The 15,181-nt window shown below is 50.9% G+C and overlaps 1 protein-coding gene across 2 annotated transcripts; it reads left to right on the top strand.

Annotated features, from left to right (window-relative positions):
• The first annotated feature begins 1,250 nt into the window (after positions 1-1,250).
• On the top strand, positions 1,251-14,883 carry Hcn3 (hyperpolarization activated cyclic nucleotide gated potassium channel 3). 2 transcript variants are annotated; one of them, XM_050118679.1, is made up of 8 exons: positions 1,251-1,640; positions 7,671-8,100; positions 9,931-10,092; positions 10,471-10,689; positions 10,997-11,143; positions 11,571-11,811; positions 12,714-12,878; positions 13,238-14,883. In XM_050118679.1, the coding sequence occupies exons 1-8, from the start codon at positions 1,366-1,368 to the stop codon at positions 13,936-13,938; spliced, it is 2,340 nt and encodes a 779-aa protein (XP_049974636.1). In that variant the 5' UTR covers positions 1,251-1,365; the 3' UTR covers positions 13,939-14,883. The 2 variants fall into 2 exon arrangements, with proteins under 2 accessions (XP_049974636.1, XP_049974637.1); XM_050118680.1 differs by lacking the exons at positions 10,997-11,143; positions 11,571-11,811; positions 13,238-14,883 and having other exon boundaries at positions 12,714-12,854.
• Positions 14,884-15,181: the final 298 nt, after the last annotated feature.

Genomic DNA, 15,181 nt, shown 5'->3' with positions numbered 1-15,181 from the left:
ATACATGGAGGCAGAATGTTGTATACATAATAAATAAATAAATAAATAAATAAATAAATAAATATTTTTCTTTAAAAAAAAAGGACAGGGTTTCTCTGTGTAGCTTTGGAGCCTGTCCCTGAACTCCATAGGCCAGGCTGGCCTTGAACTCACAGAGACCCGCCTGCCTCTGCTGGGATTAAAGGTGTGTGGCACCACCATCTGGTACTTAAGTATTTCTAAAATGGGGGCCTTGAGAGGACTTTAAGCAAGATGCACCATTCCATGTGGATTGTAGAAAGTTTACTTGCAGACTGAAAAAACAATGAAGTTGTCTGGAAGAATTTGTTTAAGACATCTATCTATCTATCTATCTATCTATCTATCTATCTATCTATCTATCTATCTATCATGGAGGCATTCTCTCCGTGTAGCTCTGTAGCTCTGGCTGTACTCAGACTTGCTATATAGCCCAGGCCAGCCTCAAAATTTCGGAGATCTACCTGCCTCCGCCTTCCAGTGCAAGATTAAAGGCGTGTGCCATTATGCCCAACAGATTTTGAAGATTATTAAAAACCTCTAAAACCAAGTATAATGGCACACACTTGTAATCCCAGCTCTTGAAAGGAAGAGGCAGAAAGATCAGGAGTTCAAGAGCAGCCTGAGCTAGAATTCACGTCAAAAACAAAACATACGCTTTCTGAAATAATTTAGTTGGAGATGCTGAGGGCTTTTCTAAGGCGGTGGCGGTAAGACGTGGAAACAAAGGGAAGAAACTGAGATACTCAGCTCTTAATTGCATGTATGTAATATGGTATTTTCCTGTTTATTGATGTTTATACAGATGAACCTTAGTAGCTAAGATTTCTGTGCTAATTTTTGCATTCACTCAGTGAGCGGCATTCGGCAAAGGTTGGCTCAATGAATTAGGAAGAACATACTACGGAAAGTAGTTTCGAGGCTCTCGGGAGTAGGAACACACCTAGGAGAGTGCTGAGAAAAGACTTGATCAGAACAGAAGACCCGGGACAAGGATGGGGAAAAAGAATCTCAAATTTCCATTCTGTCCCAGACCCTCGGGAAACTCACTGATTGCATTTGCCCTCCCGAGTTTCCCGCCTCCAGAAGCGAGCCGCCCCCCTACCACACCCCTGGCCACGCCCTCTCTGGGGGTGTGGGCTGCAGTTGAGCCCGGAGCCCGCCCCGCCGGGTCTGGCGCAGCCCTCACCAGGGGGCGCAGCGCCCTCGCGTCTGTCGCCTGCACACGCCCCCTGCGCCCGGGGCGCACGCCGGTCGGAAGCTCGAGTGCCAGGCTGGGCTCCCAGGGACCAGCGCGCCCGCCATGGCCATAGACCCACTGGGGAGGCCCTGCGAGTGAAGGAGGTCATGGAGGAGGAGGCGCGGCCGGCGGCGGGGCCCGGCGAAGCGGCGACCCCCGCACGCGAGGCGCCTCCCGAGGCTCCCGCCCAGGCCCGCGCGGCCTCAGGTGGGGTCCCGGAGTCTGCGCCCGAGCAGAAAAGGCGGCAGCTCGGGACGCTACTGCAGCCGACCGTCAACAAGTTCTCTCTCCGGGTCTTCGGCAGCCACAAGGCGGTGGAAATCGAGCAGGAGAGGGTGAAGTCCGCCGGGGCCTGGATCATCCACCCCTACAGCGACTTCCGGTACGGGGGGCTCAGTGGGGAGGGCGGTTGGAGCTGCAGAACCACCTCCCACAACCCAGCCTGGGATTCCTAGGCGGGTTACCCCAAGGTCCTCTATGTTTTCTCAGGTTAGGGAGACATGAGGGACAGCAGACATTAGAGAATCTCCAGAGACTTCGGTTTTCCCCGTGACCCACCTGGACCACAGACACTGTAGGAGTTTAGAAACCTTGCGACTGTTTTCTGGGGGTGTGGGAAATTATATCCTGCCCCAAAGCTGGGAGACCTGAGGGAGAAGCCTAGCTCCGCTCTCTACCACGCTTTACCCACGCCCCAAGCGCTTGCCCAGTTCAGCAGAGCAGATCAGGGGCCCTGAACTACAAGGGAAGCTGGGAACCCTGAAGAGTGACCGGGGTCAGTCCGGTCCTCGGCCCTGTTTGCTGTCCGTGGTGCTGAAGGCGGGATGGGCGGGGCGGTGCTGGTACTCGGGAGGCTTGAGGAGGAAAGCAGGGGCTTGGCCACCGCCCAGGTGTTTCCCGTAGAAAAGGGACAGAGGGTGGGGGAGTAGCCATTTCACAGTCCCCCCCTTCAGGCTGTGCGTCTACATCAAGGTCGCTAGGGGAGAAAAGCTGCCTTGTCCTTGGGGACGTTGAAGGACAGCTTTTAGATGAAGAAATGAGGTGTGTCTCTGGAGCCTGGGAAGAACAATCTGAGACCCCGACAGTATCTTCCAGCCTCAGATACCCACTCCCTGTATTTTTACTCCAGTTCTTATCGCTCGTCCACTTTGCTTTATTATTCCTCTCGCCCATGCCGTCTGTTCGCGGCAGATTTCCTCCCCTCCCCCAGGTCCCCCTCCGGCGTTTCCCCTCAGCGTCCTCTGCCTCATCACCCGCTGGGCTTGTGACTGCTGCGAGTCAGGTTGTGAAGATGCTCTGAGGGCATGGCGAGGGAAACCTTTGCCTCCCCTCGCAGTGCCTCCTCAGCAGCTTTGAAAAGAGGGAGATGAAGGGTTTGTTGCTGAGTGAAAGTATGAGGGGCTTCCGGGGTGGGTCCGGGCTTGGGACCCACCAGCTGCTTTCGGCGGCGGAGAGGATTGGCTTCGCGGTCTTCAGAAGGGACTGCTTTTGGGACTTGTGCTGCCATGAGATGTGTGTGAGACCGGAAACCATCATGTGTGCGCCAGTGATTTCTTTCTCTGAATGAATGTGTCCCCTGTTTCCCTCCTGGCCTCATCTACACAGCTTCCTCTGCAGCTCAGCCAGACTCTCAGCATGCACAGGCAGCCCAGGAGGGAAGAAGTGCACAGCTCCAGCCAAGCTGCCTGCGGATTTCCTAGGGAGTCGGCTGAAGTGCCTTGGAGGAGGGGTGGGCATCCCTGAAAAGCACAGTTGAGATGTGTGCTGGATAGCCTAGTCCCACCCTGGCCACGGATGACAGTTCCCCCACCCACAGAGGAGCAGTCCATGTTTTAGCTGTGTTGGAGAGAGGAACGGGGTGGGGAAGACTGAGGAGGGCAGGACAGCCTAGACCAGAAATAGACAGAACTGGAGATGGGAGAGACAGCCACCCTTTTTAGAACTCTGGGGATAAGAGTGGATGAGCCATGAGATAGCTACAGTTTACACAGTGCTGCCATGCCCATCGTCTCTGGAGACTACTCAGCAGTCCAGTGAGAGCACCATAGGGTGCTTAGTTTTTAGAATTTTTACAACAATATTGGAGCCATTGTGTGTATTGAGTGTGTTTATTTATGTGGGTGGGTACAGCTGCGTGCATGTTTACTTTTTGAAAAAAAATAGATTTTATGCGTTTTGCTTGCATATATATTTGTATATTATGTATGTGTCTTTAGAGGAGGACGGATCTGGAACAAGAATTACAGGTGGTTGTGAACTCCCATGTGGGTGCTGGGAACTAAACTTTGGACTTCTGCAAGAGCATCAGATGGCTTTAACCACTGAGCCAACTCTACAACCTGTGTCCATGTGTTGTGCGTAGGTGACGCGTGGACACGGGCTTCTCCCTCAATTGCTCATCACTGTTTTGTTTTTCTCTTTGAGAGTGTCCCCCCGCAGAAACTCGAACTCATTGATTTAGGTTAGGTTGTCTGATCAGTCAGTGAGCTTCAGGAACCCACCTGCCCCACCCCCCCAGCACAGGGTTACAGATGCAGCACTGCCCCCTAGCACAGGGTTACAGATGCAGCACTGCCCCCCAGCACTGCATTACAGATGCAGCACTGCCCCCCCCCAGCACTGCGTTACAGATGCAGCACTGCCCTTCCATGTGTGTACTAGGGTCAACTCAGTTCTTCATGTTTGCACAGTAGATGATGTGCTTGCTGACTGAGCCGTCTCTCCAGCCCTGCCGAAGTTTTCTGTTGTTGTTTTGGTTAGGAGTACATGGTATTTAACCTAGACCATTGTAGATGCCAGTTAGTTTGTTTATTTATTTATTTTTGAATGATGACCCTTCATCCCAGTTCACTTTTAAACTAAAAACCTGTTTATTTATTTAGAGTGAGTGTGTGTGTGTTTGTGCGTGCGCACGCGCGTGCATCCTCACACACCATGCTGTTGTGGCCATACAGTTGCTGGGAATTAGTTCTCCCTTTCCCTTTGGGGTTTGAGGGGTTGACTCAGGCCGTCAGACTTGACTACATGTGCCTTTGTCTCCTGAGCCATCTTGCCGGTTTCTTTTTATTTTGAGACAGAGTCTCCTTAAGTGCCCAGGCTGGCCTTGAATTCTCTCTGTATTCCAAACAAACCTTGACCTTGTGATCCCTAGCCACAGACTTTACCTGGTATTAGGGATCACAGGTCTGCAAGCAGGCCTGGCAGGTTACAGAGGTCTTATAGAGAGGGGATATACCCATATTTCTGAGTAGTGTAAAGCAAGCTCATGTCATAACTATTGCCTTAAGAGCGTATCCATATCTGCAGTAAATATCTCACATTCCTATCTCAAATCCACTGTTCTCGCTTTTCTTAGGGAATTAAAACTAGATCCTCAACTATACTAGGGACACAATTTACCTCTGAATTATATCTTAATTCCTGTATTCTAATTTTGGGGTACTGCACCCTGACACCCTAGGTTCAGTTCCAGGGACCCAAATGGTGGAAGGGAGACTGACTTCTTCATACGTGTGCTATGGCATGCACACGCCCACACCCACACACAGGCACTCCACTGTAGACGGAAAATATATTTCCTTTCCTCATCTTCTGTGGGGAAGGAAGAAGAATCTTTTAAATTTTTATTAACTTTTATTTTCTTTTTATGTTTTTTTTTTTCCTTTTTCCTTTCTTCCTCTCTTTGGGAGCCTTGGGGGGGGTTTTAGTAATCTGCCCACTTGATCATTTGGGTCATTGCTTTTTGTCTCTTGAGTCTAACTTGTAAATAAGGAAAGTAGTATTAAACAATACAAATAATTTCACCGTAAAATAAAGATAAAATAGGAAGGCAGTAAGGTAGAACAATGAAGGTGCTTACTGCACAAACCTGGTTATCTGAATTCCACCCTCAAATATGAGAATGGAATTCACAAAGCTGTCCTGGCCTCTACATCACCCTGTATCATGCACACATACACAATTTAAAAAATTAAAAATAAGGAAAATAGAAAGGCTTCAAAAACAGTTTTGCCACTCTTCTGTGACGCCCAAACCAATGCGTACTAGTTTAGTTTTGTCTGTTTGGGGACTTTGTCTACATGCAATTATCTAATTTATACCCTACGTCTCTTGCTTCTCTTGCCCAATGTCAAAAATGATTCAAGGTCTGGAGAGATGGCCAGTGGCTAAGTGTTCTGGCTGCTCACCCATGCTGACTAGTGTTACCAGATGAGAGAGGTGAACACCAACCCAGAAACACCTTGATCTGCAGTGGTGACCTACCTGTATGATATACACTAGTGCCATAGTAGCACGGAAGCTGTAGACTATGAGCATGGTTAGTAATAGAGTAGAATGAGCATGGTTAGTAATAGAGTAGAATGAGCATGGTTAGTAATAGAGTAGACTCCTAACACCACTAGCTGCACTCACTGTCTTAGTCACTGTTGTATTGCCACAAAGAAACACCATGGCCAACGAAGCTTTTATAAAAGAAAACATTTAATTGGGGGCTTGCTTACAGTTTCAGGGACTTAGGCCATTGCCATGACAGCCGTGAGCGTGGTCCCGGAGCAGTAGCTGAGAGCTGCCTCCTGGTTCACAGATGGACATACAGAAGGAGAAGCTGAGACTGATCTGGGCTTTTGAACCCCAAAGCCCACCTCCAGTGACTTACTTCCTCTAAGAAGGCCACACCTCCTAATCTTTCTAATCCTTTAAAGCCATTCTACTCCCTCTTAACAAAACATTCAAATGTATGGACCTGTGGGGGTTATTCCTGCCCAAACCACCACATCATCAGAAAAGCTTCCTCCTGTGGTAGATGGGAACAGATACAGAGACCACAGCTGGACAGTGTGTGAGAGCCTTTGAAATACTCAGTCCTAAATGGGATGTCTCTATCAAATCCCTTCCCTTGGGATTCAGGGAACTATGCAAAAGAGGAGGCAGAAAGATTGGAAGAGCCAGTGGGGATGGAAGACACCAAGGAATAAGGCCTTCTGGACCCTGCAGGCTTACTCCTAAGTGAACTCACAGAGACTGGCAGCATGCATAGGGCCTGCACAGGTCTAAGCCGGGTGGGGTACAGTATTGATAGGGTAGTGGACACAAGCACCCATCTCTAACCTAGAAGCTGTGTCCACTTAAGACCCCTAGAAAAGGAAACCTGTCCCCCAGTGGTGTCTCACTGGGTTTACAACCCTTAAGGGCAGGGCACCTATCAGCAGTAGACAACCAATGCAAAATGAATTCAGTGGTGTTTTGGAGGACTTCAGTCTCACAATGCTTTGCCTGGGCATTCTTCTTAACCTTACAGGTCTTTTGCTTATATCTTATGGTTTCTGTGTTCTTAAGGAATTTTGTTGTGTGAATTATTTCACGTGTGTGTATTTCTTGTGCTTTTTCTTTGGCACTTTTTTTTTCCTGCTTGTTTCTTTGTTTGTCCTCTTCTGATTTGTTTAGTTGCTTGTTTGTTTTTTATGAGAGAGAAAAAGATATGGATTTGGGTAGCTGGGGAAGTAAGAAGGATTTGGGAGGAGTTGAGGAAGGGGAACCCATGGTCAGAATATGTTGCATAAAAAAACCTATCTTCAATAAAAAACTTAAGTTTTTTTTTTTTTTTAAAGTCCCTGCTGCCCTTATAGAGGATCTGGGTTTGGTTTCCAGCCCCACATGGTGGCTCAAAACTGTGTAACTCCAGTTCCAGGGGATCTGACGCTGTCTTTTAACATGCTGATGGTGTCCTTACATATGTGAGAACAGACCACACACACACAAAATCAAGCTAAATCTCTCTTTTCAGATGTGAGATGTATTTCTGCCGCTGTGCAGCATTCCAAGCTGTGGCTGTGTTTACCTCTATATATTATGCCTTACTTACCTACATTTATTTTTTAACTTTATGTTTTCTATATGTGTGTTTTGTCTGCATGTATATCTGTGCACCTTCTGTTTATCTAGTGCCCTTGGAGCCAAAGAGAGGATCAGATCCCCTGGAACTGGAGTTAACAGATGGTTATGAGCTGCTGGATGCAAACTTGGGTCCTCAGCAAGAGCAGCCAGTGTTCTTAACTGCTGAGCTATCTCCGGCCCATTTTCTACTAGTGGGCCTTTGAGTTGTTCCCAAGCTTAGTCCTACTGTGGACGTTAGGAGTTATATTTCCTAGAGATCATGCTCCCATTGGGTGTTTATACATAAGAGTGCAGGGAGCACAGATGTCTAACTCTACTAAATATTGCTAACTCTTTTTGCAAATGGTGACTCCAGTTTCCACTCTCAGTGGATTTAAATGACCATTTTGTGATTTTGTATCTTGACCACTCTTGGCTGTATCAGACGTCTTGTTGCTGACAGGATATGACGCGATTGATCTTGCTTTCCGTCCCAGTGTATGACTCGATCTTGCTTTCCCTCCCATACTTACCTTAGGTTTTACTGGGACCTGATCATGCTGCTGCTGCTGCTGGGGAACCTCATAGTACTGCCCGTGGGCATCACTTTCTTCAAGGAGGAGAACTCCCCACCCTGGATTGTCTTCAACGTCCTGTCTGACACTTTCTTCCTGCTGGATCTGGTGCTCAATTTCCGCACTGGCATCGTGGTGGAGGAAGGTGCTGAGATCCTGCTGGCGCCGAGGGCCATCCGCACACGCTACCTACGCACCTGGTTCCTGGTTGACCTGATCTCCTCCATTCCTGTGGACTACATCTTCCTTGTGGTGGAGCTGGAGCCACGACTAGATGCCGAGGTCTACAAAACAGCACGGGCCCTGCGCATCGTCAGATTCACCAAGATCCTTAGCCTGCTGCGGCTGCTCCGCCTCTCCCGCCTCATCCGCTACATACACCAGTGGGAGGAGGTGGGGCGGGGAAGTGGGGGATTATCAGACTCCTTGGGAAGGTGCTATGGGTGGAGTCCTGGTGATTTTAGGGATGGGGAAGATGTTGGTAGGAGAGACACAAGGACAGAAGGAGGATTGGGAGTGAGGTCTGAGGTGAGGGTGGGGATTCAGAGAAGTGGAGGACTACAGCTGGGCAAACACTTGAGTGGATTCTTGAGTGGGCGATTGGGTATGGAAAGGTGGTGCCTCTTCGGGCAACAGAGTATGTGGCTCAGTGTGTGCTGTGTCATCTCATTGCCTCTTGCACAGGGTAACTGTCATACAGACACCGTTGGTTGGTATGCCTGTGTGTATGGGTACGTGTGAAGCAAAGAGAAAGGCTTCTTCACACAGTGCATTCCTAGGAGTTAGCTGGGGTTTTAGTTTGGTTTCAGCTTTTTGAGACAGGCTGGGCTTGGTCTTTTGACAGTCCTGCCTCGGCTCCCAGGTGCTTGGAGTACAGGTCCAGAAATGACCTATTATCCTTAGTGCTATTGGAAGAGGGATGCTGGTGTTAATCCTTGTCCTGAGGATTACACTGTGAATGCCACTTTCCTGTTTTCCCAGGCTGCACCTGGGTAGCTTGTGCAATCTAGAACTCTCTGAATCTCAGCCTCAACCCTGTTTAATTCTAGACACAGAGTTGGTTTCAATCTTGCTACATAAATATGAAAATAGCAACCCTTTGTTGTAAGGTCCTATACAAATAAATAACTCTTCCAAACCTCCATACCTCACTGGGGTTTGAACCTAGGGCCTTACATATGCTGGGCAAATGCTTTGCCACTGGGTCATATCCCCAGTCCCCTTTTTACTTTTTATTTATTTATTTTAGAGTTATTTATGTTATTTATATGCATGTATCTGTACTACAAATGTGCCTGGTGCCTGTGGAATTAGACTGGAATTGTGAGTCTCCATGTGGATGCTGGGAATCAAACCCGTGTCCTCTGGGAGAGCAGCCAGTGCTCTTAACAGTTGAGCCATCTCTCCAGCCCTTACTTCTTATTTTGAGATAGGGTCTTCTAAGTTCCCAGACTGCAAGCTGAAGAGATGGTTCAGCAGTTAAGAGCACTGGCTGCTCTTCCAGAGGACCCAAGTTCAATTTCCTACTCTTACATACTGACTCACAACTGTCTGTAACTCTAGTTCAAGGGAATCAAACACCCTCTGGCCTCCAAGGGCACCAGGCATGCATATGACACACAGACATATACGTAGACAAAACACCCATGTACGTAAGCATTTTGTTTTCTTTTGTTTTTTGAGACAAGGTATCCCTGGCTGTCCTGAAGCTCGCTATTAAGACCAGGCTGGCCTTGAACTCAGAGATTCACCTGCCTCTGCTTCCCAAGTGCTGGGATTAAAAACGTGCACCACTATACCTCACCCAATGTTTTTAAAAATTTTCAGAAAGTCGGGCGTACACCTTTAATCCCAGCACTTGGGAGGCAGAGAGGGACCTCTGTGAGTTCAAGGCCAGCCTGGTCTACAGAGCAAGTTCCAGGACAGGAACCAAAGATACAGAGAAACCATGCCTCGAAAAACAAAACAAAAACAAAAAAATTGAAAGAAAAAAAAGTTGCCTCAGTTGACCTTAAACTTCTGACCCTCCTGCCTCAGTTTCTCTAGTTGCTGGTGTTACAAGTACTTGACACCAGGCCAGGTTAATAACTATATATATATTTTAATTCAGAGAGACTTGGGAAAGGGAAAACGAGGTTCGGAGGGAATCTGCAGGGCTGGAACTGGAGGAAGACCAGCAAAGAGGGGCTCCTAAACATAGCAGTGCTTCCTTGGACTCCTCAGATCTTCCACATGACCTACGACCTGGCCAGTGCGGTGGTTCGAATCTTCAACCTCATTGGGATGATGTTGCTGCTGTGTCACTGGGATGGCTGTCTGCAGTTCCTGGTCCCTATGCTCCAGGACTTCCCTTCCAACTGCTGGGTCTCCATGAACCGCATGGTGGTGAGAAGTGCCCCAGCTCTGGGTACTCTTGGGTCTCTTCTGCCTGAACAGCAGGGATAACCTTGGGAGGCAGGAGGCGGGAGATGATCCAGAAAGATGACAGGAGGGGTTAGTGCTGAGGGAGGAGAAGGGCAAGAAACCTGGAGAGAGGACGTGCTTGTATGTTGGAGGGAACAGGCAGAGAAGGAATCCTAGACAAAACAAAGGTTCCCACGCACAAAGGAAGCCCCTTCTACTCCGGGAGCTCCACACACTGAACGAGTGACTGCTGAGGGGAAGGGCTGAAGGAGAGGGTGCGGAAAGGGGGGAAAGGGCCGGTGGAGAATGACTCTGAGGGGCCCATGCCCTGTTCTGTCTGCAACATGCTCTGTCCCCCAGAACCACTCGTGGGGCCGCCAGTACTCTCATGCCCTGTTCAAGGCCATGAGCCACATGCTGTGCATTGGCTATGGGCAGCAGGCGCCGGTAGGCATGCCTGACGTCTGGCTCACCATGCTCAGCATGATTGTGGGGGCCACGTGCTATGCCATGTTCATCGGTCACGCCACTGCGCTCATCCAGTCCCTGGACTCTTCCCGGCGGCAGTACCAGGAAAAGGTTAGTAGGGATAAGCGCAGGAAGGGGTGGGGCATGGGTGCGTGAAATACTTCCGTGTCTGTCCCAACACCTCTGTCCTTGGACCCTTCCCTCTGTCCACATTTGGGTTTTTCTGTAACTGCTGTGTCTGTCTTCCCTGTATCTACTATTATCCATATGTTCGTTGTGGCTCTGTGTATACCATGTTTATCACCTTTGGGTCCAACTTGTGTCTGTGACTTTCTGTCTATACACCCCCGGCACCCCATTATTTTGGCCCCGTGTCTCTGCATTTTCTTCTTACTGGCAACTGGTATTGCCTCTTCAGTACAAGCAGGTGGAGCAGTACATGTCCTTCCACAAGCTGCCGGCTGACACACGGCAGCGCATCCACGAGTACTACGAGCACCGCTACCAGGGCAAGATGTTCGATGAAGAGAGCATCCTGGGGGAGCTGAGCGAGCCGCTTCGGGAGGTGGGGCCAGGATGAAGAGAGCATCCTGGGGGAGCTGAGCGAGCCGCTTCGGGAGGTGGGGCCAGGACGGACCTTGTGGGCAGGGCTCTTAAAGGATCTGGGCTTCCGGAGGTGCTGCCTGGGTCACAAGAGAGTGCTTATGTGTTCCGGTGGGGACCGAGGTCTACAGATAGCCCCGTGGGAGACTCTCTGAGGGAGGTGGCTTTCTCGTGGAAGGTCTTACGGGAGCGAAGGCTGTATGAAAGGAGTCGTAGGATGCCATGGTGGAGAGGTTTTGAAGGCAGGTCCTCAGGGAGGCCCCCATACCCACCGCACCATCCTCATCCACTCTTCACAGGATGGATGGGGTTTCTGGAGACAGATGAGCTTGGTGGGGGCATCTTCAGTAGGGGGCCACGCCTGTCTGATAGGCCCCTCCTATGTCCAGGAGATTATTAACTTCACCTGCCGGGGCCTGGTGGCCCACATGCCGCTGTTTGCTCATGCTGACCCCAGCTTCGTCACCGCAGTGCTCACCAAGCTCCGTTTTGAGGTCTTCCAGCCAGGGGACCTGGTGGTGCGTGAGGGCTCCGTGGGCAGGAAGATGTACTTCATCCAGCATGGGCTGCTCAGTGTGCTGGCACGGGGCGCCCGGGACACTCGCCTCACTGACGGATCCTACTTTGGGGGTCAGCAGGCCTCGGGGAAGGTGGGGGGTCATGAACATTGGACAGCATGCAGGTGCTCCCTAGGATCAGGGCCCCACCTGTTGGTGCTGCAGAATCATAGAACAACCCTTCCCCAAACCTTCTCAGTGAGCCTCTGAGCTGGGGCTTGAGGCTCCGTAGTTTATTTTTATTGGTTGTTTGACTGATTGATTGAGACAGGTCTCTTTATTATGTAACTCTGGCTGTCCTGGAACTCGATTTGTAGACCAGGCTGGCCTCAAACTCACAGAGATCCGCCTGTCTCTGCCTCCCAAATGCTGGGATTAAAGGCGTGCGCCACCACATCTGGCAGTTGATTTTTTATTATTTTATTTTTATTTTTTCTCAGGAGAGTCCAGTGCATGGACAGGCTGTGAGCCATGGGGCCGACGGCCCTGTGGGATTATTAACTGACAAAATGAGGGAAAGCTAGGGATGACGCAGAACTGACCCACAGACTTAAGCTTTGTGGCGCTGTCTAGGAACCCCGCCTGTGCCAGCCGATGGCCAGAGTGTCTTGAGGCTCGTACCTCCTGCCGGCCGCCTAGCTGCCCGCCGCCTAGCTGCCCACCGCCTGCAAGTGTCCCATCAGTTGCACTTTCTGTCTGTGTAGCCCGTTTTTCTCCTCTGGGACAGAGCCATAAGATGGTTTTGGTGTTAATGTGGAGTAGAGTGATTGGGAGCACCTGGGGCTGGCAGACCTGCTTGTCGGCTTAGTTTGGAGAGAGTGAAAAAGTCAGATGTGCAGGTCTGGAGACAGTTAGGGACCTCACGGCAGGTAATCATTAATTTCTCCCAAGTCTAGGGACGGATCTGAGAGCGAGCGCTGGGTTGGTGGCTGCTGGCCTGGTGGGAGGCTCTGAGGCTCCTCCTAACTTTCGCAGAGATCTGCTTACTGACTCGAGGCCGGCGAACAGCCAGTGTAAGGGCTGACACCTACTGTCGCCTGTACTCACTCAGCGTGGACCACTTCAACGCGGTGCTCGAGGAGTTCCCAATGATGCGAAGGGCTTTTGAGACTGTGGCCATGGACCGGCTTCGTCGCATCGGTGAGTCCTGTCTACTCGGGTTCGGGGCCGGGCCTCACCTCATTTCCACGGCATGAAGCATCCCTCTAGCGAATAGGCACTGCATCCCCACCCACCCAGTTCCAGGCCACGCCTTCAGCAGGCCTTTTAGCAGCCATGGATATGTCTCCCTAGACCTTCATTCCCCAAGTCCTTCTGAGGACCAGTCCTTAACTTCATCATTTCTGATTGATCCCACCTTCCAGTTCCCATTGCCAAGCACTCTATACTTCTGACTCCCCATCCCCTATCTCTCAGACTCCCCCACACTCTGATCTCCAACCTCCTCCATCTCAGATTCCTTCCCTTTCCTAACTTCTTGGTCCTGGAACAACTTGTAGGCAAAAAGAATTCGATATTGCAGCGGAAACGCTCTGAGCCCAGTCCAGGCAGCAGCGGCGGCGTCATGGAGCAGCATTTGGTACAACACGACAGAGACATGGCTCGGGGTATTCGGGGCCTGGCTCCTGGCACAGGAGCTCGGCTCAGCGGAAAGCCAGTGCTGTGGGAACCGTTGGTGCATGCGCCTCTGCAGGCCGCTGCTGTGACCTCCAACGTGGCCATAGCCCTGACTCACCAGCGAGGCGCTCTGCCCCTCTCCCCAGACTCTCCAGCGGTCCTCCTTGCTCGATCTGCTAGGCGCTCAGCAGGTTCCCCAGCCTCCCCGCTGGTGCCTGTCCGAGCAGGTCCTCTGCTGGCCCGGGGACCCTGGGCGTCCACCTCTCGCCTGCCTGCTCCACCTGCCCGAACCCTCCACGCCAGCCTATCCCGAACAGGGCGTTCCCAGGTGTCCCTGCTGGGCCCTCCCCCAGGAGGAGGTGGTCGAAGGCTAGGACCTCGGGGACGCCCACTCTCTGCTTCTCAACCTTCTCTGCCTCAGCGAGCCACAGGTGATGGCTCTCCTGGGCGCAAAGGCTCTGGAAGTGAGCGTCAGACCCCCTCGGGGCTCCTGGCCAAGCCTCCAGGGACAGTCCAGCCGTCCAGGCCGTCAGTGCCTGAGCCAGTTACCCCCAGAGGCCCCCAAATTTCTGCGAACATGTGAAACCTTAGGTTACACTGGCCTTAGCTATTGGCGTGAAATAATGTGGGCCTGAGGGTAGAAGCGCCTTGGGAAGGCAGATGGGATCTAAAATACTGCCCCATACTAGCGAGTAGTCGTTCCATGTCCTCAACTCAAGCAGCCGCAGCCTGCTAATCCTAATCATCCGCTCATTTGTCATAGGTACCTACTGCCTGCCGTGTTCAAGGAAGGCATTGCGCTAGGTACTGTGTCTCCACTGCCAAGTAGAAGTGACTCGAAGCCCTCTGACAAGGGTATCCCCAGACCATCGTCCTGCCAGGTGCAGGCGTGGTCTCCCAGCCCTGCCTTTACTAAGCAGAAACTCTTGCTGCCACCATCACTGCCAAGTAACTAGATGGCTGTTTCCTTGTCAGTGACCCTGCAGGTTTTGCCCAGTGTGTCTTATCTTCCTGTCCCTTCATCATAGCTGGGTACAAATGTCTAGGGTCTCCTCTACCACCTGCGGGTGAGAACACATATGTGCCCACCGTAAACTGCCCTCCACAGCTCCCGTGTGGTAGCACTGCCTTTGTGAACTAGAAGCTGCTCTTCACTGTGCTCCCTGCCTCAGTGGTATTGCCCCAAAGCTAAGGGACACTTGACACCTTTTCTATGCCAGCCCAGTTCCCCCCAGGTGGGGGGCAAGGGGCTGAATCCTCCCGTGACCTTTTATCTTTCCTCTGTCTTATTTATTCAGTCATTTATTATTAATTTTATTTATTCATTTGCTAATTCGCCTTATTCCTTTTGTTACTCGCTCTGTTCTCTGTTCTCTCCACCTCCTGGTAGGGAGGCTGGGGGACAGGGGGCCATCTGTGTGGTCCTTGCACAATGCCCTCAGGAGCAATACTCAAATTTTCTCTATGGAGGTCGTGGAAAGGGGGTGACAGGTGGATAGGGCAGCACTTATTTCTTTTCCCTCATCGGGCCCAGGAGGAGGCCTGGAGTCTCCAAACACCTGCCTTCTTGGGGACAAGAGCTGCCCTCTGCTCACCCACTGGGGCCATGACCACACATCTCCATTTCTCCAGGGTGGGGGGACTCTGGGATTCTTGGCTTGTGGAAATTGTTTTTATAACTGCATCTAAACAGTTGAGGTTAAAAAGAAGAGATCCAGTTTTTGCTTCTGATCTGGGGGTTAGGGGGCAGTTAGCTGGCCTGGCAGAGCAATGGGCATGAGAATAGCCAGGTAAGTGGCTTGTAGATTCAGCTCCAAGGTTGTGGA

Source organism: Alexandromys fortis, unplaced genomic scaffold, assembly GCF_014885135.2.
Source record: "Alexandromys fortis isolate MF-2015 unplaced genomic scaffold, M_Fortis_MF-2015_v1.1 scaffold_152, whole genome shotgun sequence".
Classification (NCBI taxonomy): Eukaryota; Metazoa; Chordata; class Mammalia; order Rodentia; family Cricetidae; genus Alexandromys; species Alexandromys fortis.
The sequence above is the reverse complement of the archived record's forward strand: the minus strand, read 5'-3'. Positions and strand labels throughout refer to the sequence as shown.

Coding starts and splice junctions, on each gene's coding strand:
- Hcn3 (XM_050118679.1), top strand. CDS start 1,366: ATGGAGGAGGAGGCGCGGCCGGCGGCGGGGCCCGGCGAAGCGGCGACC. Junction 1,641..7,670: donor CACCCCTACAGCGACTTCCG/GTACGGGGGGCT, acceptor TACTTACCTTAG/GTTTTACTGGGACCTGATCA. Junction 10,093..10,470: donor TCTCCATGAACCGCATGGTG/GTGAGAAGTGCC, acceptor TCTGTCCCCCAG/AACCACTCGTGGGGCCGCCA.